This window comes from Petromyzon marinus, chromosome 42, assembly GCF_048934315.1.
Source record: "Petromyzon marinus isolate PM22_M1 ecotype Great Lakes invasive population chromosome 42, UKy_Petmar_22M1.pri1.0, whole genome shotgun sequence".
Classification (NCBI taxonomy): Eukaryota; Metazoa; Chordata; class Hyperoartia; order Petromyzontiformes; family Petromyzontidae; genus Petromyzon; species Petromyzon marinus.
In genome coordinates, this window is record NC_133708.1 from 12,784,096 (window position 1) to 12,807,107 (window position 23,012).

General features: G+C 48.8%; 1 protein-coding gene across 2 annotated transcripts in view; it reads left to right on the plus strand.

Moving 5' to 3' along the window:
- Positions 1-23,012, plus strand: part of LOC142930618 (uncharacterized) — a 71,410-nt gene that overhangs the window by 10,297 nt on the left and 38,101 nt on the right. For both annotated transcript variants that reach the window (XM_076073540.1, XM_076073541.1), the window contains 11 exons: positions 674-742; positions 1,455-1,490; positions 2,597-2,656; positions 4,138-4,182; positions 5,681-5,716; positions 7,697-7,732; positions 14,203-14,262; positions 15,454-15,579; positions 16,914-16,985; positions 21,700-21,735; positions 21,920-21,979. In XM_076073540.1, coding sequence (XP_075929655.1) covers positions 674-742; positions 1,455-1,490; positions 2,597-2,656; positions 4,138-4,182; positions 5,681-5,716; positions 7,697-7,732; positions 14,203-14,262; positions 15,454-15,579; positions 16,914-16,985; positions 21,700-21,735; positions 21,920-21,979 — 636 coding nt within the window. The remainder of the gene's footprint in view (positions 1-673; positions 743-1,454; positions 1,491-2,596; positions 2,657-4,137; positions 4,183-5,680; positions 5,717-7,696; positions 7,733-14,202; positions 14,263-15,453; positions 15,580-16,913; positions 16,986-21,699; positions 21,736-21,919; positions 21,980-23,012) is intronic.

Consider the following 23,012-nt stretch of genomic DNA (forward strand, 5'->3'; position numbering starts at 1 on the left):
CCGAGAATATTTAGAGGAGGAAATTTACATGAGATAGGCAGGCCGAAGTTTCTCTTGTGATGTTTATTGCTTTTTGTTTTGTTTGTTCGGCAGACGTTGTGTTTGTAAAGATTCTGAATGATTGTGTATTCGGTGTGTGTGTAGCTTGCGCGTTGTGTGTGTGCGTGTAGGTTGCGTGTGTGTGTCTCTCTCAGTGTGTCTCTCTCTTCGTGTGTGTGTGTGGGGTGGAGGAAGCTTTTATAAGAGCATCTGATTTTGCGTGTGAAAATAGCCACCGGGAAGGCAAAGGTGGCTGAGCGTGTTGCTCACCACAATCACGTTCTCATGTGCTGAATTGCCCTTACTAGGTGGTGTTCGCTCACAGGCACTTGCCCTTGCCGATCAATGAAGGCAGAGCAAGATCTTTGTCTCTCTGTACGCATGGGGGAGGGGAGTGGTTACTTTAATTACTGGTATTAAATCAAGAGTGTATGCATTTATATATTAATATGTACGTGTATTCTTTAGAGGTAGAATTACGCCGCAATTAATATTGATTCTGAAGCTCCACGGTACAGCGCTTCGAACCGCATGCGTGAGAATGTATATGTTTATGGATTTACACCCGTGAATTGCAATCGCGCACGACGATTGATCTAGCGCGTTGAATGTTTGTCGGCGGTGTTGTTAATAGGGCCCTCCTGGTCCCACTGGTCTCGCCGGATTCAAAGGAGAACCCGGCTTCACTGGCCCTCCCGGTGTGGTAAGAGTATCTCGATCAAGGGGATTGACACCCCCACCCTTTTCCGTTCGTGCAGTCGCTTCCTCCCTCCCTTCCTTCCGTTCATCCGCCAGATCTCATGGTTGTTGCACAGCTCAAAATCAACCTCCAACGTCTGCTCTCACAGTCTCATCATCACCATTGGCATCACCACAGCCACCACTGCCTGGCTTTTGGGCACTCAGCACTTGTTCTAAATTTGAGTGTCGTTCAAGAACCTCTCTTACGGTATCTGAACCACACAGCTGTGTGGCTTCCCCCTGAATTAACGCACGGCTGAGACAACATTCAAGGCCCTCCCCTTACAGCCGCGCAACTCCTGGCTTCAATCTCCTGGTGTCATTTCAATGCCTGTCTCGCTAACCTGCCCCAACCGTGACAAATAACTTTTTATTTTTTTTATTTTCCTTCCTTTTTATATCCACACCTTTAAATGCATTTCGACCGGAGCTTGGCTAATCTAAGGCGAGAGCTCGTCCGTTTGATTCCGTACTATTGCGGTAATGTCCTTGTCCACTTTTGTTTAACCAAAGTCTTACGTTGTCACTGCCTTGCCACGGCGTGCCAGCCGGGCCTATTTTTAACGGCTCGGAACAATTGACACGAAGACAACATCGCATCAGCGCGTGCCTTGAGCGCGGTGGCTTTGAGTTTTTGAAGGTGAATCTGGGAATCCTGTTTTGTTTTCTTTCAGTCTGTACCTGGAACGATTGGACCTAAGGGAGACAAGGTAAGGGCTCGTGTGTGTGTGTTTTATTTCATACAGAAGGAATCGTATGCAAGGAGTTTAAATTGAAATCGACTTTCTTTACAACGCTTCTTTGTCTTTAGTTTGTTTTGTTTCCCCCGCGCCTCCCCACCTCTGATTAGCGCAATTGGTGACATACGGTGCGAAAAAAGTTAAACATACATACTTCCAATTAGCAGGGTTGGCTACGCACGGTGTTGGAATATATGTATCCGTGCCTGCATACACAGTGATATAATTAGTAATTTAAAACAATTGGTATGCATGCCATTCTTATAGCCCCAGGCTATTGCGACGGCGCTCATATTTCACAGACACGGTCTGCAGTAGTTTCAAAGTATGGGGGGCCATGACTCCTATGCGTAATCCCACATTTGAGTAATTAGCGGGTCATTTTATGAATTTTAGGAAATTTGCTAAAATTGGCAACTTCCCACCGTGACGCCGGGCACACGATGGCCTGCTCATTTTGAATGACGTCAGGGAATCATCTTTGACGTCTGCTGGAAAGAGGATGGCGCATGCATCGTTATTACACTGCGCAGTATTAACTGGGGAGGCCCGCCGGTTTAGAACCGCGAACCTCTGTAACGAGTGATGAGTGTGGCCACCACTGGGTCCTGTCAGAGCAACCCCAAGTGTGCGATTTGTTTCACTTGTTGTTACCGTTGAACGATCCTAAAATATATGCGAGGTGCGTCTGATTACCTATTAACAGTTCCCAGATTTCGCACACAATTTGGATAAAAGGCAATGAATGTAGCAGCCCCCCAAAGTGTTGGTAACCACCTAAGTTTTGTCTCTTGGCATCTCCAATTCTGCCATCTGTCTTCATTTAAACCGACTCTGTTATTAAAGTCACGAACGGTTTTAAGTGTGAATGATGTAACATTTCAACACAATTGCTATTATTGCGTCAGTTTTTTTTCTAAATCTGTAATTGTGGAATGCTTTGATGTTCTCTGCCAGCCGAATCGTTCCATGAAAAAAGAGATTATTTGGGCTTTACTCAGGAAATACATTTCTGATTCTGGTATGTATACGTGTGCGTGGGTGTCTGTCTGTCTATTTGTTTTGTCTTTTGCCAGGGGGAGCCAGGTGATGTGGCTTTTGGGCCAACAGGGATGAGAGGAGAGAAGGGCGAGCGGGTGAGTTTCAGAATCGGAATAGAAATCTTTATTTATCCTGGAGGAAATCCGACGCGCTTCCAAGCTCTTTTTCACAGATGACCAGTCGGGCGGCGGGGCCAGAGAGGTCACACCAACAAACAATACAAAAGAAACAATAGGAGTGCAAAGTTGACTCAAGGTAAGCAAGTCAGTAAAAATAAATAACTGCAATAAATAAAGTATAAAGTAAAAATTGCACGAGTGCATAAATTCCTGCCGATTTTCCAACACTAAATGCAAGCTTGGACACAACAACAACAACAGTCCCTGACCACACCAGGACAACACATGGTAGTCCCTTGATACATTTGCACATTCAAATTGAACCATCGATACGCGGTGTAGGAATCAAAGTTACAAATGACATTTGCAAAATGTGATTTGTGGTGCGGCACTGAATGAAACCTGCAACCCGTGGGCCACAGCAGAAATCGGTACCGCCTGAGGTGGTAAAATATTAGCCGTACCGATTTGTTTTATGTGACTAACAACAGGAATTTATTTGAAAAGTCACTCGTTTCAAATGGTGATCACACGATTCACTGTTGTTGGACACTTTGAAGATACTAGAACCGCTAGGGCTGTTACCGACAAGTGATACATCTGGCCTGAGCTCATAGACCACTGGCCGTGATTTGAATCTGTTTCCTTCTGATTGTTTGAAATGAGAATAATATGCTTTATACCCTTTCTGGCAATTAAACAGGAGGTGTTAAGATGTTCAAGCACCAAGTCTGCATTAACCACACGTACTTGTGGCAAAACATGTAAAAAACATGCTCTGATAATATTTTCATTGTGTATGAAACTGATTGGCCTACACCAACGACAACCTTGTTCATGGCGGTGTCTCGCCAGTGTTTGACCAGAGAACGCCAAAAGGCGAACAGCAAGAAGACAATCCAAATATCTAGAACACTAATAGCTCAGAAAGGGTAAACAAAAAAAAACAATTCTTATTTTTCATCATTTTGGATGCTGGCAAAAAAGGTCCCACATACTGTATATAGCTGCTCGACCAGAGCTATAAGTGTTCTTTTTCTATACTCTTTGGTTCTTTCGGTAAAGTCACGTAAGGATAAAATAAATTAAATCACGACGTTTCGATTGCAACACAAGCAATTATCATCAGGTGGGAAAACCACAGCAAGAAATAGTTTTGCTGAAGTGAGAGAGAGAGTTGCCGTGGTAAGAGGTTATAACCTCCATGGTAGGAGATTGCTTGTGTTGCAATCGAAACGTCGTGATTTAATTTATTTTATTTTCTACCTACGTGACTTTACCGAAAGAACCAAACAGTATCGATCCCTGCAGTCGCGAAAACTTCAAATCTAGATTATTAGTTTTCTGTTTGTGAGTCGAGCACCTTGTTGAAGATCATCAAGGGGCTCTTGTCTCGGCATGCGTCGCTAACTCTGTGCCTTTTCTATACCTGGACGATCACGTGTCGTCAACTTTAGGGAGAAAAGGGAGACAAGGGACCGGAGGGATTCAAAGGCGATAAGGTGAGCCAACCTTGATATGACAATAATAACATCGCCAGGCTTACATCTGTTCCTGTGCTTGTTTGGTCGATGAGCTCTCGCTGCATGCAGGGGCTGGGACGCTTGGGTTTGTGCGTCAAAAGAGAACTCGTCACCTGAGGACGTGCCACTGCTGAGTTCGTTTAGTTAAAGCAAGCTCCAACAAAACACGAGTCCAAATGCATGCCCCGAGTTGGCAGGAGGGAAGTTGCCACATTGCTTATAAACTCTGCCTCAATTGGCCTCCTCCTCAGCCTCGTCAAGCGCCGTCATCTCTCGAGCCGGACGAGGGGAACGTCGCTTCTCTGTCGCTGCTGCAATTCACTCCCTCCATAGACTCGCACAGAGGCCCACAGACTCGCATAAAGACCCAAAGACTCACACAGAGTAACACCGACTCGGAGACCCATAGTCTCACACGGAGACCCTTAGGCTCACACAGAAACCCATAGACTCACACAGAGAACCACAGGCTCATACAGATAACCACAGACTCAGAGACCCATAGTCTCACACGGAGACCCTTAGGCTCACACAGAAACCCAAAGACTCACACGGAGACCCATATGATGAATTTGCTCTGCGACTCTTCTTATCCGCCAAAACATTGCAAGTATTTGGAAGCAGCTTCGTTGTCCATTGTTGGTAAAATCATGGATAACAGCGGATAATAGGAAGATAATTGGGATTTCGCATGTTAAGGCAATTGTGTATATTTTTTACTTTTGGGGGGGTGGGAATGTGATGAAGTCACGTGGGAATTGCGAATGTGCCAAGCGTAGAGTGAGGCGATTTTCTTTTAATACTAAGGGTCTAGTTAGCCCCAAAATAGTGTTGTTTTATAGGGCATAGCTGGAGAAAATCCATGTTTTAGAGGTGATTCCTTTGTTATGGCCTTTTAATAATGAACAAAAGAAGAAGTAGATATTGAGTATGCTTTAAATACATACTGTGTCGTGATGAAACCAATGTCTGGGTCTTCTTTTGCCTGGCTGATACAGAGCCGTGGCCAGTGCAGTTCATTCAGAGCACAGGAGAGTTCACGCACGCGTACGGAAGCCTTACTAAGTTAGCGGAAAGTTCGGGAGGAGGATCAGAAAAAGTGAATGTGTGTGGAAAAAAAAAGTTGAATCCTTGCTTCCTTCCAGAATGCAGTCGCAGGGTTCAAATGTTCACTCCTAACCCAATACACGGCGTTCCGGCAACATTCCCACCACTGTTTTTCTCGGGCAGCGTGATTGAGTATTTGTTAATCCTGCCCGTTTGCCGCTGTCCACGTGACGCAGTATCGTGGCTTGTGAGTTTTTTCTTTCTGTCGTTATCTACGACGACGCTTTTTGTCCCCCCCCCCACCGCCCGCCCGCCTCTCGATGTTATTCGTGATCCGTCGCCGATGGCTCTTTGTGGCGGCTCACCCTCGGCCGCGTGTCGTTTGCTTCTGTTTGCCGTGCGTGCGATTCGTGCTGCGCGCACGCGTTAGGGTGATGATGGCGAAAAAGGAGATCCAGGAGAATCGGTGAGTCACGGCGAGCCTTTATCAAGACCCATCGTCTTCATCGTCGTCCGCCACGATCTCTCCGCTTCTGGATGAAACGCCTGCCCAAAACGTCGCCATCGCTCACGGACTTTGCAGAGCGACGATGCGCCGTTTCCCTTGCACGCCCGCCGATTTCATCACTCCATCTCCACTCGTGCGCGTGTGTGCGTGCGTGTTGCGCGTGTGTGTGTGCGTACGTGTGTGTGTGCGTGTGTGTGCGTACGTGTGTGTGTGCGTGTGTGTGTGCGTACGTGTGTGTGTGCGTACGTGTGTGTGTGCGTGTGTGTGCGTACGTGTGTGTGTGCGTGCGTGTGTGCGTGCTGCCTCCCTTTTTGGCTGTCAAAAGTGGACAAGAGAGCCCCCCCTGCTCTAGGATATTTCCCCCGACTCTTCCACACCGCGACGTGGTGGCGAGTCCCCCGCCCTTACCCCACCACGCTCACCCCACCGTGCTCACCCCACCACGCTCACCCCACCGCGCTCACCCCACCGCGCTCACCCGACCGCGCTCACCCCACCGCGCTCACCCCACCGCGCTCACCCGACCGCGCTCACCCCACCGCGCTCACCCCACCGCGCTCACCCCACCGCGCTCACCCCACCGACCTGTGGCGGTGCGTGGGCGACCCAGCTGTGGGGCGCACGCCAATTTTTGCACGGCGACTGAGGGGTTGGCTGGGGTGGCAGCGGGGGTGGTGCGGGGGAGACTTCATAGGCTGGCACCGTCGTTTCGAACCGGCGACCTCTGTGGAGTGCGCGCGAGCCCAGTTCGTTAACACCGCGGCGGCGGCGGCGGTGGGGAGGAGGGGGGGGGCGCCTTTGGCTTGTTACAAGCCGAATTAATTGACAAACCCAATTTAATATGATTTTTGTTGCCGCAGTCAAATACGTTCTGCTTGAGAGCCCGGTTTAATCAGCCACCTGGCCACCTCGCATATAATCAGGTTTTGTGCATTCTTATTGGGGGAGTTGATGGGGGGGCAGGGAGGATGGGGGGGCAGGGGGATGGGGGGGATGGGGGGGTCAGGGGGGATGGGGGGGGCAGGGGGGATGGGGGGGGAGGGGGATGGGGGGGGAGGGGGATGGGGGGGCAGGGGGGATGGGGGGGGCAGGGGGGATGGGGGGGGAGGGGGATGGGGGGGGAGGGGGATGGGGGGGCAGGGGGATGAGGGGGCAGGGGGATGAGGGGGCAGGGGGGATGGGGGGGTCAGGGGTGATGGGGGAGCAGGGGGGATGGGGGAGCAGGGGGGATGGGGGGGAGGGGGGATGGGGGGGAGGGGGGATGGGGGGGGCCGGGGGGATGGGGGGAGGGGGGATGGAGGGGGCAGGGGGGATGGGGGGGCAGGGGGATGGGGGGGAGGGGGGATGGGGGGGGAGGGGGGATGGGGGAGGGAGGGGGGATGGGGGGGGCCGGGGGGATGGGGGGGCAGGGGGGATGGGGACGGGGGTCTCACGGCGTGGGACTCTCGCTTCAACATTGAACATCAGGACAATACCAGGGGCAGCGTATTATTTTTTTTTCAGGCTTCACTCGGCTCATTTCTGACCGCAACGCTGACCCCCCGCGTCGGGGTCATTCCATTGCCCGCATTGAATTCATCCGCAGGGCAACATTTTCAAAGAAACTGGCGCGAAGCGGGCCAACGTAATTTCGAACAAAATTTGCATGGCGTAATGGGGGTTTGTGGCCCTTACGGTTTTGAAGTTATAATGGGAATGCGGGCCACACTAATACAACTTGTTAGCTTAATTAGGCGGCCAGGAAGGAGGCGTAATGCACCTGACAGCCGCACGCACGCAAGCATTGCATCGCGCACAACAATAACGCTGCTCGGTACGGAGTGATTGCGGACGGCCCAAGCATGCATTGCGCATATTGAATCACTATCTTCGCGCCGCAGTATTTACAATTAGCGCGTCGGTTATTTCTCTCTCTCTTTTTTTCTTTCTTTCTTGTAGGGATTCAAAGGCCAACCGGGACAAAAGGGCGACAAGGTGAGCTTCATTAACCGTGTTGTATTATTTTTTTTTATATATATATGTATCTCTGGCACGCCTTTGAACGGTGGCTGACAGGGATCGGTGCGTGCCCCTCGGGGTACTCGCAGCAACAAAAACACGCCAATGAGGCAGCTGCCAACGCAACGGTAGCCACACACCGGGGCGGCCGCTGCCTCCATTCCGGCGATGCGCGGGGCGGCGAGGGTTTGCAGCTACCTCCCCATTGTGCGTCGAGGTGGAGGCCGTTACCCCCCCCCCCCCCCCAGCTATGCCAGGAGAAGGCGGCACGGCAACAAACGTGCCCCCCCCCCCCCCCCACCTGCGCTCCGTCTGTGTGGGATCGAGCGTTTCCACGTCGCACGCGTGGCGTTTTCTCCAGGGACGCTCCGGTTTTATTCCGCACGTAAACACTCGTTGATTGCCTAATAACATTTTAATATATAGAGGACAACAGAGCTTGGGGGGGTGGTAATTTGGCATCGGCTCACCGCGTGGCTACCCGTTTCTCTGCTCGTCTGTGATTCCTCGCTTCTCCGATTCATTTGCTCTCCCTACAAGAGCATGTGAATACCCTGTGGCGCATCACAAGTTGAAGTGATGTTTTTACATTCTGCAGAGTGACGCTCGTGATTATTTTGAGTGATGTATTTCAACATCTTCGGTGAGCTAGGAACCACCATCTTAAAGAGAGGGCCCTTGCCTTCAGCACATGGGAGTTCACCAGCGGCAGTCGAAGCAATTCTCTCTCTGCCGATGAGACGCTGGATGTGACGACCGGTCCAGAATTTGCTTGTGTGGCATCGATGGCTGCCAAAATTAGGAGCTCTCTGAAGGCTGTGCAGTGGATGGACTGTGTAAAAAAAACTATTTTAAAAAATGTCGTCTTTACTTTGGTCCTATTATTGCTGCACTGCACTACAATCTCCGCTGTCTTAATTCAAATCCTCCCTAGATTCGAATCCTGCTGTCTGGAACTGGCCTGAAAAAAAATGCACGCTTGCTTTTTCAGTGCAAACATTAGCACTGGGGAGGCATTGGCAACTGGGCATATTTGATTCTGGCAAAACCAACACCTATTAGGGCCATTAATTTTTAAGCCATTCTGACCTTAATATGTGCTCACTAACAACACTCGCTCCAATATTCACACCACAGAATGGGGTGTGTTTATTCTTGGTGGTCCTACCGTTCGAGCGATCGAGAGCTCATCTCAAGTCACGCGTTCAAATGCCTGGTCAGAGTGTCAGGATTTGAAGGCAATACATTACCGCATGACTGGGGGATACAAAGGTGGCTGGCCATAATTAAATACTAATAAACTGCATTTCATTATCAGTCCACTGCTGGATGAGGGGGGCCCTGCGCTCTGTGTTGATCGTGGAGTTAGTTCTCACGTTCTCACCCGCCCCGACTGGACGTCTGAAAAATAACTTTATAGCCCATTGGATTCTTCCAGTATAAATAAATATTCTGATTCAACCAAACTTCACCACGCTCACCAGGGCAGGTTGGTTAAGGGAAAAGCCCATGTTGGGGTGGTGTTGCCAGTAGCACACTCGGCCACCTTCTGTATGACCAGCGCTGACGTTTACACAGAGCCTTTGTGGCACTGTAGGGAAGTCCCAGGCAAGGTTCGGATAGCTCTCGCCACCACTGCTGTTAACCACCGCCGGTAAAGTGGACCCGGGTCACCGTGTTCACAATGCGCCTTCTCCTCGACGTGACCACACACACAATAGCTGCTTTCAAACAGCACTCAGCCCCAGCGGAGGCCACGGAGAGATGACGAACACATTTCTCAGGGTGCCCTGATTTTTTGTTGTGTTGTAAAGCGCCCGTAATGGATGGGGAAACGTGTGAACGCGCGCTTGGCTCGCGTTAGAATCGCGGCCGGGAAAGAACGGGCTGGTGTGAGTGAGTACGAGTTTTCTCTTTGTCTTGCGCAGTGGTAGAAGCCACGGCACACGCACGTAGTAAAGTAAATTAATAGGAACACAACGTGAAGATGAATCGAAATATGCGCACGCACACACTTCTCTCTCGCTCTCTCTCTCTCGCGCGCCCACGGCTGTTTCTGAAAAACAAAAACAAAATTTAGCACCACACGGAACCACAAAACAGCAGCGCTGAGGCGTGACTCGCAACCGATCGCCTTTTATGCTCTTCCGAAAATATGTGTTTGTTCCCATTGAAATACAAGCCACGAGTGATGTAGTTAATAATTGACAAGATTCACACTGCCTAGAAAGGATAGTGGTGCTTGGGCAGGACGCGGTCATGGCTAGAATGGGCGATGGCAGATGAAAGAGCAAATTATGAAGGGATAAAAACACATCTGACGGGACGTCGTCTACCAAAAGAGACGCAGCGATGAATTCGGTGAATTGTTGAAAATTAGGATTGGGGGACGTTGTGGCGCGGCTGCTTTTTGTTGCCTTCATGCAGCAGTGGATTGACCAATGATGATGATAATCATTCCATTCTCAAAGACTTTGCAGCTGTGAGAATCAATTGCAATAATTGGGAACTCAAAAGGGTAGGAGAAGAAATGACGCAGTGGTTCATACGCTGGATTTTGAACCCTGTGATCTGAGTTGGATTGTAACCTGTAAACTATTTGTATTTTTCCGGAAAAGGCCCACTGTACTATAGAGCTCTTGTTCAGAAGCGATCTGGCCACAAATGATAGCTCAATGAAGTGGCTTATCGTGTGGACATTTATCGCAGCCAAATACTCAACGCATTTTTCTAAATGTGAAATGGAAAAACCGGAGGAGCTGGAGAAAAATCCACGCGACCGCAGAGAGAGAGACGCGCAAACTTCAAACGTACAGCAGGCATCAGGGTCGGGGATCGAACCCACGCACTCATGTATACCAGGCTAGGTAGTTAACATCTCGCCACCGTGAATTAATAACCAACATCAGTGGTGAGTGATATCTGAACCGGCTAAGGGCCCCCCTCCTTTAGCTTTATCAACTGATCTGCATGGCGAAGTAAAAAAAATCCCCCATGACCGACAGAGAATGGGGAGGCCATCATCCAGCAGTGGATGAACAAAGGGCTGACAATTGTTGTAAGTATTATTTATTGTTCCAATGTGCCGTTGATGTAATGTCATAAGGAAAATAAGTTTCCATTGGGATAAAAAGCAGTGTAACATTACAATGTATCTGGAATGGCCCCCGGAAGATGGCATCATAGAACTAATTCTAAAAACACTTCAAATAGGTCCCTCACCCAAAACTCAGTGGCACAATTTAATATTCTATAATAATAAAAAAGACTAGTTTGCCTGATGTCAATCATTGAATAGGTTTTTTCAGTTGATGAGGCTCAGTTGATGAGGCTAAAGATATACGCAAATTTGTCCTGAAAATTGGCGATAATTTTTTAGTTTGTTTTATGTGCAGTCAAAGGTAACTGGCCTGAAACCCATGGGCGGAGTTTCCGGGGGGGCACGAGGGGGCAATGCACCCCCCCCCCCAAAGTGAATACCTTTAATTTATTTTCAGTAGTTAATTATATGCACCTGCGATTCATAATGTAACGAACAAAGCGAACCCCCCCATCCCCAAATATAGAAGTCAAACTCCGCGTATGCTGAAACCATCAAGTTACCGCCCCTTGAGAAGGGCCGGACTTAACCGTACGCGTGGCAGAACCCAGGATCACGGCACCACCAATCGGCTGCCTGGGGGCGGCACCGCAAGAGGAGCCCCTTTTACAAAAAGCAAAAAAAGTCCCCTTTTAATTTCACCACTGTTGGTGGGAATCTGGCCGAGTGTTTTTTTTGGCCGCAGAGAGGCGCCCCGCGATTTTAATCCCGATTTAAGGCCGCGCAAAAGCAAACGGGCCCGGCGGATGAGCTCCGAAGGGCTCGCAAACGCCTTCGCCGCATCCGCGACAACCCACGGCCGCGGGGACACTTTGCAATCCCATCTCTGTCCCGGTGCTGCGCGGTGCAAAGAAAACCTGAGCCTGCGAAGCTGTTCCCTGCAGATGTGTAGGAATTCGTTTGCGAACGTTATGCAACGGCTGTCTCGCCTTGTTGAGTTTATGTGCCGAAGTCGAAGACGGAAAGTTACAAAACAGTATCGTATATTAATAGAATTTCGCCGACCTTATTCTGACTCCTGCAGAGGGCTTCTCGGCACTTTGCGCTTTGCCCTTCGCCCCCACCGATGACCTCCTCTTCCCCCCCCTCCCCCCCCAATGTGTGCAGATACTACTGACTATTGAATGTAGGGTGTGTAGGCAGATGTGCCTATGGAATATATTTATTTTTTGTTGGGTGAAATTATTTTTTCAACAAGTTTTGGATTAAATTTTTATCCCCACGTTTGGGGGTGGGGGTCCACTTTTTTCTATAACGTTTTCATTCAGGCCTTCTGAAAGGCTCTTATAATTTCGTTGACGGACAAACAGAACGGCGGGCTTTTATAATAGATACTGTCATCTACGCATTATATTGTATAGACGTTCCCGGAAAGTAAGACGCACCCCAAAACTTATACCCGGTGTTATGCAAATCTGCTCTCCAGCACAGAGATCCCCCGTAGAGCCTTAACAGACTTTTATACATCACCACTAGGGAAACAAAGGCAGCCGGGCGTTGTGCTGGCCACCCACCCCCTCGTGTGCCGTTCCGGCCTTCATAGGTGCTACTCGCGAACAGCACTTGCTCTGACAGTCTGTTGAGGTGATTCGGGGGATCTTTGTTTTTTTTTTTACTCATATGAATGTGTGCATGTGTCCCTGGTAAGTGCGTATTGCATGCATGTTTGTGTATTCCTATGTGTGTGCCGGGAAAGGTCATGGCAAGGATTATTCAACATCGCCTTGCTAGGCACGCTGAGGAGAGGCTTGCGGAGCCCCAATGCGGTTTCAGGAAAGGGCGGTCCTGCACAGATGCCATATTTTCTGTCCGTCTGCTACAGCAGAGGTGTAGGGAATTCCAACAAAACCTACATCTCTGCTTTATTGACCTGGTCAAGGCCTATGATACCATCAGTAGGCCTAGGCTCTGGGTTTTTCTTCATGCTTTCGGAGTCCCTGACCCTCTGCTCATGATCATTAAGGACCTTCATGATGGTGAGCGGGCCTGGGTAAAACTACGTGGCCGGGAGTCAGAGCCATTCCCTGTTCACCTTGCGGTGCGACAGGGATGTCCTCTGGCTCCCACATTATTTAACATCTATTTTGACCACGTAGTTCGTGAAGCCTTCAATAGCTGTACCGGGGGAATTTCCATTTGGTACAGATATAATGGGAGGCTGATCGATGCCCAGGTGCAGTCAAGAGATGGCTCGCTATTGCTCAACCACGTTATGTATGCCGATGATTTGGCAATAGATGCTCATTCAGAGGAGGAGTTGGAGACGCTGCTGCTGAGACTGGAGCATGCCACTAAGAGGTGGGGCCTTACCATCAGCCCCACCAAAACTAAGCACCTGCCTGGGTATTTTGTACCATCGGACACTCCACCCCCACAACTCCCAATTGGTGATGGGGCAGTTGTGGAGATATTGGAGAGTTTCCCATACCTGAGCAGTGTGCTTATGACCGGCTCCAGTTTAACAGCAGAGGTCTCACTCCGAATCAGTCGAGCAGAAATATATTTTCATTGGTTGCGTAACGCTGTATGGAAGCTACCTGGTCTGCCGCTCTGCACTAAGCTTCAAGTCTTCTCGGCCACGGTAATTTCCTCCCTTCTCTACGCTTGCGAAACGTGGACCCCCTAATGGAGCATCTTCGCCGGTTAGAAACATTTAGGCTAGCCTGCCTACGATCCATCCTGGGTTTAACCAGGTTGGATTGTGTGAGGAGCTCACAAATCCTTGAAAGATCTGGACAAGGTCCCATCGGTGAGCTCTTCCGGCAGGCAAGGCTGCGTTGGCTGGGTCATGTAGCCCGCATGCCCAGCCACCGCGTGCCTAAACAGCTTTTGTTCGGCCGGATCGAGGGGGCTAAACGGGCACAGTACGGGCTAGAAAAGAGATGGAGTGATGTGGTACAGGAGGACGTGGAGCTGACTGGACTTGCCGATGACTGGTACCAGCGGTGTCAAGATCGGCCTCTGCGGAGGAGGCTCGTGAAGGACGCTACTGGACAGTTGGAGGCAGTCGGCCTCCAACAACAACGGAGGGTGGAGGAGCGACGCTCACAACAACGAGCGGAGCGCCGGGTGGCTAAAGCACAGCAAGTTGGCACAGTAGGGGGCACAGGTGGTGCATCAGCCAGTCATCTCAGTCAGTCGACCCGTGGCAATTGGGTCTACCCCGTGACCTCCTGCCAGCGGGCGTTCAACACTTCACGTGGCCTCAAGGTGCACATGGCCTGGCACAAGCGTCGTGGTGACGTCACCGCCGCTTAGTGGCGAATGGCGGTTGTTGTTGTGTGGCTGTGTGCGTGCTCACGTGCGCGTGCCCGTGTGTGTGTGTTCTTTCATTCTTTATACACAGGGCGAGCCATCTATAGGAATTCCCGGACCCAGTGGGCAACCTGGATTCCCAGGGCAGAAGGTAACAACCCTATAAATTTACCAAAGCACTTACCAGCACACCGCAAAAATTATTCCAGCGAAGACAAAAATCCTCCCCCCATATATTTCTTCAACAGACTGTGCAGGTGCTGTTAGTGTGCACCCATGAAGGTCAGCCTAGGACATGAGGTGGTGGTGTGGCCAGAACCACCCCCCGGGCCACCTTTATCTCCCCAGTACTGATGTTTACACACTGCACCAGGTTCCCATTTATGACTGAGTTGACAAAGAAGGGGCTCTGGACCGGTCCATATGTTCACCACGGATGTTGGCCTTGAGCAGCATTTGAAATTGGGTTATAGAATTTGTAGCAGCGCACTAATCACTCCACTACCGGCTTTCCCTAAATGGACGCACGCACGTGGCTAAATTAGACACGCTGTAATGCACACAATCATTCAAAGCGTATACAATCCCAACACCCACGGGGATGCACTGGTCTCATTTACTCGGATATTTCAGTCACATTTTTAAGAGCTGAATCATTTTTATTATGAATTTACCCTGTGCAGGGGGAATTGAGCACAGCATTATATTGAGATGTGGTGGGTATCACAACGAGGATGAAATTAGCCAGAACTTTCTCCGTCATTTGTTCCCTTTATAGTATCATTATTAGCAATGCTTATGCTTGCAGTTATGTAGGTGGGCACGTGCATGTGGTGCGTGTGTGTCATCTGGGGAGCGCTCGTCCAGTGGTTAGTGCACTGCGCTGCCAACCTGGTGGCCCGAGTTCGATTCCTGCTCACGATCAACAACAGTGGTGAATATTTGAAACGGTCCTGGGCCCTCCCCTAGGTTCACTCAACCTTAAATGGGTACCTGGTGCAGAGTATCAGAACTGGAGAGACAAAGGTAGCACAGTGTGCTGTTGGTCACCGACTCTGTGTGTATGTTGAGCTTATTATGCTAATCGGTGGTGCGGCCTGTGTGCCGTGACGGCCTTAATAGGTGCTCGCTAACAGCGCATGCCTGTCTTAAGGCTTTTGGGGGGATCGTTGTCTTATGTTGTGGCGAGTAGTGCACAGTGGTTCGTGCACTACTCTAAGGGTCTGGTGACCTGAGTTTGATTCCCAGCACTTGAGGATCATCAAAAACACACGTTTGGAAAAGCATTTCCGTATACCATGCATATGCGTGATTTTTCTTCCTCGTCTATATTCTTTCACAGGGAGAATCGGGTCCACCTGGCCTCCCCGGGGCCCCAGGTCCCCAAGGGATCCAGGGAAATTCCGGCCTTGCCGGGATCCGTGGAGAGACTGGCGCACCGGGCCAGCTCGGTCCTCCGGGAGAGAAGGTGACTGACATTAATTAACCAGGCCACGGAGAAACACGTGTCTGGGATACGTGGCGAGATGTTAACTACCTCGCCTGGGGTACAGGAGGTCGTAGGTTTTGATCCCAACCCTGACGCCTGCTGTATATTTGGAGTTTGCGGTGTCTCTCTCCCCGTGGTCGCGTGGATTTTTTTCCGGGTCCTCGGGTTTTTCCCTCCACATTTTAGAAACGTGCGTTTAGAGTATTTGGCTGCTGTACATTTCCACGTGATACGCCACTTGTCTTTAGGGTCTCATTTGTGGCCAGGTTGCTTCTGAATAAGAGTTGTATAGCTCCGTGGACCTTACCTAGTAAAATAAAAGTAGTTTAGAAATAGTTTTAGTAGCTATTCCCGTTTTCTCTGAACTATAAGACGCATCCCAACTATTGGGGTTATTTTGAGAAAGAAAATGTCTTTTATAATCGAGAGAATGCCATACAACCAGCATACCCTCCTGAAACAGAGTCAGGAGACTCAGTAAGGCTTTCCTGCGTTAACAAACGACCCAATAATAATAACAATAAATATACACAGGGTTATTGTATCAAATGCACGTGGATATTTGCATACAGTCAAAGGCCAAGGTAAAAATGAATGCGTTTTCATAGTTATTGGCATTGATGATGATAATGACGATGCCACCACAACACCTCGCCGTCTCTTCTTTCCATCTATCAGATACTGAAACTGGTCACCCAGTTGGCAATTGACCCATGGTCTCGGAATCACGGGTCCGCTGTGCAGTGTTGCTAACCACAGCACCACTGCTCCTCTACAAACTATATTTACCCGTAGTGGTTTTTTATCATTTCAAACGATCGTGGGAACTATCTGAATCACTATTTTGAAAGAACGAGCTTTTCGGCCTGCCAAATGTGGTCGTGCGTGGAGGACGGTAGGAATCTAATGGTTAGGAAGGGTAGGTCGACTTGGAGACCCAGAATAGAGTGCGGGAGGGAGGACTGCAGGAGTTTACGATGGGTTGTGCGTGTGTGGAGGGGATACAGGAGGGCAAGGTGATACTGAGACAGACTTTGGAATGGCAATCAGGGGTCGGTAACAAGATGGTGACAATGATGATGACATTGACGATGATGAGACCAAACCTTGGGTGATGGTGGTGGTGGCTTGCTGACTTTTCAACTACAGTGAACCCTCGGTTTAACGGACCCCCCATTCAACGGATCTCAGATTTAACGGACGAAATCTGCTAAATCAAATTATTGTCCGAAGTTGGCCTTGATGGCCAATGCCAAAATTCCTCGCCAGTTATTTGAGATTTTGCTCATGCCACTGTTGTATTCTCTTTGCAGGGTCCCCTTGGATTTTCTGGCAGGGATGGTGACATGGGCCCGTCCGGCCCTCCTGGGCCCATAGGGCCTCCGGTAGGTGCAACACAGACCAGGATCCCACATCATAAACGTGAATTGTGTGCCAATGAAACTTGGTAAAAAAAAAAAGATATACATTTTCTTCAGTTAATCTGCACGTGTGCAATATCACTCAATACGCAGCAATTGCACGACCGTATTATTGCGCGAAGTGTCTCCTGTAGATTGAACGAGAGGGAAGTATACAAAGTTTGTTGTTATGTTGAAACATAACAGGATGACTACGTACATTCTAAAATGCGAGCGAAAAGCATATCCACTTGGGAATGTAGCTTTTTCCACAGTGGTGATGGCAAAACAAAACAATTTAATGCATAAACGTAGTCGCTCTGAAGGGGTCTTGCACATCAATGCACGGACCGAATGAGTGAAGATAGTAGCCACTGTTGTTTACGGTTCAGTTTCTTACAAACACAACGTATATTGCGAGCTGCGATCTCGTCCCGGAGCTCACCACGGGTGGTGGTGGAAATCAACATCGCAATAATTCTAATAACTTCAACTTGTAACACGCCGCACAGCGTCATCTCACTCGCGAAGGGGGAGAGAGAGAAAACAACACAGAGGTTTGGAACCAAGGGCAAGCAGGAAGGCAGCCGCGCGATGAGACAGCGCCAACAATTGCCCAAGCTCTGCAGTCCTCGATGTACGAAGGTGTTATCGACCAATTAATTAGTGTTTAGATGCGGGAGGAAGCCTAAGCTCCCAGAGAAAACCCACGCGTGCGACGGGCAAACACTCAACCCCATGCAGAGTCCACATTTTCTGCTGTACGGTATTCCCCTGACGAGCCAGGTTACAGGCATCTCCGGCGCTGCCTCCGCAACGCTGCAGCAGCCACGTGGCATAGCCACCACCGCCCGCCCCGGCACTGCGAACAAAGTCCATGAAAGCACGGGAATGGCTGGAGTGTCAATACGGATAGCCAGTGTGGTGGGTGTGCAGCGTGGGGAGCGTCTGGAGGTCTTGAATCGGTTCGACCAAAATCGATTGAATATGGCAATATATTCACTAAATAACTGAAATTGCCGGTTCTACTTATGTATATATATATTTTGTTTACACCGGTTATTTGTCAAGTATTTTTTTTTTTTCATGTAAATACAATGAGAAACATCGACTTTATAAGACCTTATTCTGTGACCTTTCCGCAAATTGTCTTTTTTTTCCGCACCTCGGCCACGGATTCCGTTAAAAACTTCCGCGGCAAAATCGTCGCCTTGATTACCTTCATCTTGCACGGCGGTGATGAGGTCAGAGCGATGGACCCCCAATGGGGAAACTCATGAGTTAAATTCCCACTCGGAGATGGACTCAGCCCATTGCTATTTGTCTGCCATCAGTCGAATAAGTTCCACTTTACGAAACAATAGTGGCTGTTTTATGGATAAAACTGACCCTTGCCATGGGAATGTGGAATGCTCACCACTGGATCAGGGCCGCCGATTGAGGTAAGCGCCGCTTCCATTGCTCGATGGAGCGTGGAGGGAGACACTTTCATCTTAGATTTACTGACGATGGCGAGGAGGTGTCATCTTCCTTGCCTGGTGCGCAGGAGGTCAAGTGTTTGATCCCGGACCTTGACGATGCCTGTTGGAGTCTCTCTCCCCGTGGTGGTTGCATGGATTGTTCAACGGGTTCTGCTGGTTTTGTCCCCCTCCACATTTAAAATCAACACGTGTTTAGATTATTTGGCTGCAACTATAAATTCCCACTGTGATGATGATGTCAATTTTAGATTTAAAGCTTTCGTGACTGCTAGGATCCATACTCTTTGGTTCTATTGGGTAAAGTCACGTAGGTAAAAAATAGAATAACAAAAAAAATCACGACGTTTCGGCCACAACACAAGCGGCCTTCATCAGGTGAAGGGACCAGACTGTCTGGAGGACAGCGCTGGAGTGAAAAAAGCCACGCTCAGATCACGACTCCAGCGCTGTTCTCCAGACAGTCTCGTCCCTTCACCTGATGAAGGCCGCTTGTGTTGTGGCCGAAACGTCGTGATTTTTTGTTATTTTATTTTTTACCTACGTGACTTTACCCAATAGAACCAAAGAGTAGGATGATGTCAGCCATTTGGATGATAAGTTATCATCATGTGCGGCCAGGTCACCTCTGAAAAATAACTAATATATTTACCAGCTACCTGGTAAATATATTTATATAAAAATGGAAGATTTTGCAATGTCACAATGTGCACTCAACAAAACTGGGATGTTAGCTTAAAACAAAGGGTCTTTTTCGATTTAAAGCTTTCGTGACTGCAAGGATTCATCTTCTTTGGTTATTTCGGCAAAAGTCACTTTACCAAAAGAACTAAAGAAGACAAAGGGTATTTTTAGCCAATTCAGTGATCCATACAGTGAGGAAAAAAAGTATTTGATCTCCTGCTGATTTTGTACGTTTGCCCACTGACAAAGAAATGATCAGTCTATAATTTTAACGGTAGACTTATTTGTACAGTGAGAGACAGAATAACAACAACAAAATCCAGAAAAACGCATGTCAAAAATGTTATAAATTGATTTGCATGTTAATGAGGGAAATAAGTATTTGACCCCTCTGCAAAACATGACTTAGTACTTGGTGGCAAAACCCTTGTTGGCAATCACAGAGGTCAGACGTTTCTTGTAGTTGGCCACCAGGTTTGCACACATCTCAGGAGGGATTTTGTCCACTCCTCTTTGCAGATCTTCTCCAAGTCATTAAGGTTTCGAGGCTGACGTTTGGCAACTCGAATCTTCAGCTCCCTCCACAGATTTTCTATGGGATTAAGGTCTGGAGACTGGCCAGGCCACTCCAGGACCTTAATGTGCTTCTTCTTGAGCCACTCCTTTGTTGCCTTGGCCGTGTGTTTTGGGTCATTGTCATGCTGGAATACCCATCCACGACCCATTTTCAATGTCCTGGCTGAGGGAAGGAGGTTCTCACCCAATATTTGACGGCCCCATCCATCGTCCCTTTGATGCAGTGAAGTTGTCCTGTCCCCTTAGCAGAAAAACACCCCCAAAGCATAATGTTTCCACCTCCATGTTTGACGGTGGGGATGGTGTTCTTGGGGTCATAGGCAGAATTCCTCCTCCTCCAAACACGGCGAGTTGAGTTGATGCCAGAGCTCCATTTTGGTCTCATCTGACTACAACACTTTCACCAAAGTTGTCCTCTGAATCATTCAGATGTTCATTGGCAAACTTCAGACGGGCATGTATATGTGCTTTCTTGAGCAAGGGGACCTTGCCCTAGGCCGAGGAAGATTGGCAGTTCTTTTGTGTTTCTTCCATTTACGAATAATCGCACCAACTGTTGTCACCTTCTCACCAAGCTGCTTGTCAATGGTCTTGTAGCCCATTCCGGCCTTGTGTAGGTCTACAATCTTGTCCCTGACATCCTTGGAGAGCTCTTTGGTCTTGGCCATGGTGGAGAGTTTGGAATCTGATTGATTGATTGCTTCTGTGGACAGGTGTCTTTTATACAGGTAACAAGCTGAGATTAGGAGCACTCCCTTTAAGAGTGTGCTCCTAATTTCAGCTCGTTACCTGTATAAAAGACACCTGGGAGCCAGAAATCTTTCTGATTGAGAGGGGGTCAAATACATATTTCCCTCATTAAAACAAATTTATAACATTTTTGACATGCGTTTTTCTGGATTTTTGTTGTTGTTTTTCTGTCTCTCACTGTTCAAATAAACCTACCATTAAAATTATAGACTGATCCTTTCTTTGTCAGTGGGCAAACGTACAAAATCAGCCTCACTGTATTTGTTTTTAGAGTTATGCCATTGTGGCGGTAGTTTGAAGCCAAAATTATTCTCATTAACAACCCTTAACCCCCTCACAAGATTGCCACGCTGATAAATACATAATTTAGACGTGTTAATGTATTGATAGCATTTCTGAACAATATTGATCTCATATTCTTCGATCTTTTGGTAAAGTCACGTAGATAGGTTCAAAGAAAATAACAAAAAATAACAAAAAAAACTCCGACGTTTTGATCGCAAAAAACTTTTCAGGAAAAAAACTTTTTCAGAAAAATCTTCAGGAAAAACCTTTTTCCTGAAGAACCTATCGACGTGACTTTACCGAAAGACCCAAGAATATGAATCCCTGCAGGCACGAAAGCTTTAAGTCAATCTTGATCTTGACTTCAGTCGTGAGAAAGCTTTTAAGCCTAGGGTAAGGAGCTGTATTGGTAAAAAAAATTCACCAACACATTGATAAGTTCAAATTAAATATTTGTCAGCGTGGCAATGTTGTCGGGTGATGGAGGGTTAATGACGAGACCTTTGGCATACAACTACTACTAAGACTAAGAACCCCCGTATAGCTTGATGAGACTGTTGCGGAAAGCGCTGTTAGCGAGCACCTGAGTCCCGCCACACGAGAGGGGTGTGGGTGACCCGCACCACCGCCGCCTTTGTCTCCCCACACACCGCACCGGGCACTCGTTTGAAGATTAATCAACCTAGGGGGAGACAGAGAACCGGTTCGGATAATCGTCACCGGTGTCGGCCGTGAGCGGCAATCAAACTGGTGCCTCTGTTGGGTCCACAGTGCAGCACGCTGTCCGCTACACTACCGCTCCCCTACATAGCCACATCCAGCGAACAAATATGGATAAAAAACCTGGATGTGTTGCTCAGGACATTGCATATTGCGTTGTTTCTCTTGTCACGTGTGAACGTCCGCGCTGTGTTTGTGCGCCGCAGGGCCTTGCGGGCTCCAGGGGAGACAAGGGGGACAAGGTAGGCCTGCTGAGCGACATCAGCCACTTGCTGTGTATCATCGGCACGCGGCGATTCCTTCAGCCAATTCTGTCATGCCCGATTCGACGGATTGTAGTAGGATACGAGGAAAATGATCGCCGGCAATATGAAGTTTCAGTTTTTTATTAATTGTCTTCACGTGACGTGTGACTCCTTCTTGTAGGGAGAGACTGGGGTAGGAACACCTGGACTGAGAGGAGAGAGAGGTGAACCTGGAATTCGGGTACGTATTTGTGCCTGTGTGTTGTTGGTGTTGTGTGAGTGTGTGTGTTGTTGTTGTGTAAGTACGTGTGTTATTGGTGTTGTGTGTGTGCATGGTATAGCGGTCAGCGTGCTTTGCTATGAACCCGGCGAGCCGAGTTCGATTCCCGCTCACAGCCAATACCAGTGACGATTATCTGAACCGGTCCTGGGTCACCCCTAGCTCGACTCAGCCTCCAATGAGTACCTGGTGCGGTGTGTAAACATCACCACTGGGGAGACAAAGGCGGCCGGGCGTGGTGCTGGCCACCCACCCCCTCGTGTACCGTTCCGGCCTTCATAGGTGCTCGCTTAACAACACTTGCCCCTACAGTCTGTTAAGGCTATACGGGGGATATTTGTCTTTGTAGTGGTTAGCGCGCTGCGCTGCGCTACTAACCTGGTCACCCGAGTTCGATTCCACTCATGGCCAACACCAGTGATAGCGATCATCTGAACCGGTCCTGGGTCACCCCAAAGTCGACTCACCCTCCAATGAGTACCTGGTGCGGTATGTAAACATGAGCTGGTGCATCTACAATTTCATCTCAGTCAACCCTGAACACGTGGCTCTGTCCCGTGAGCCCCCTGCCAGCCTTGCATACTTCACGCGATGCCCTCAAGATGCACCGAGCCTGGCACAAAAGACGTGGTGACGTTGCTGCCATTTAGTGACGAACGGCGGTTGTTGTTGTGCAAGTGGGTGAATCGCTAAAGTATAAAATATAAATAATCGATTCTTAATTCACGTTGCATTGCTGAATTGTGACGATTCATTTAATTTCTGAAATTGGCGGAATTTAGTTTTAATTGCGACAAAAAGAGCAAAAGTCATTCCTTGAGGCTGTACTCGCTTGCTACTTATAGCCCTGAGCCCTTGGTGGAAATTCCACATTCCTATGACAGGGGCGAGTATATCCAGAGAACAACCATTGTTGACGTCCACACAAAGCGGTACTCACTTTATACGACCGTGCAGGGATGATGGCCGGCGTCAAGCCCCAACCAGATTTGAA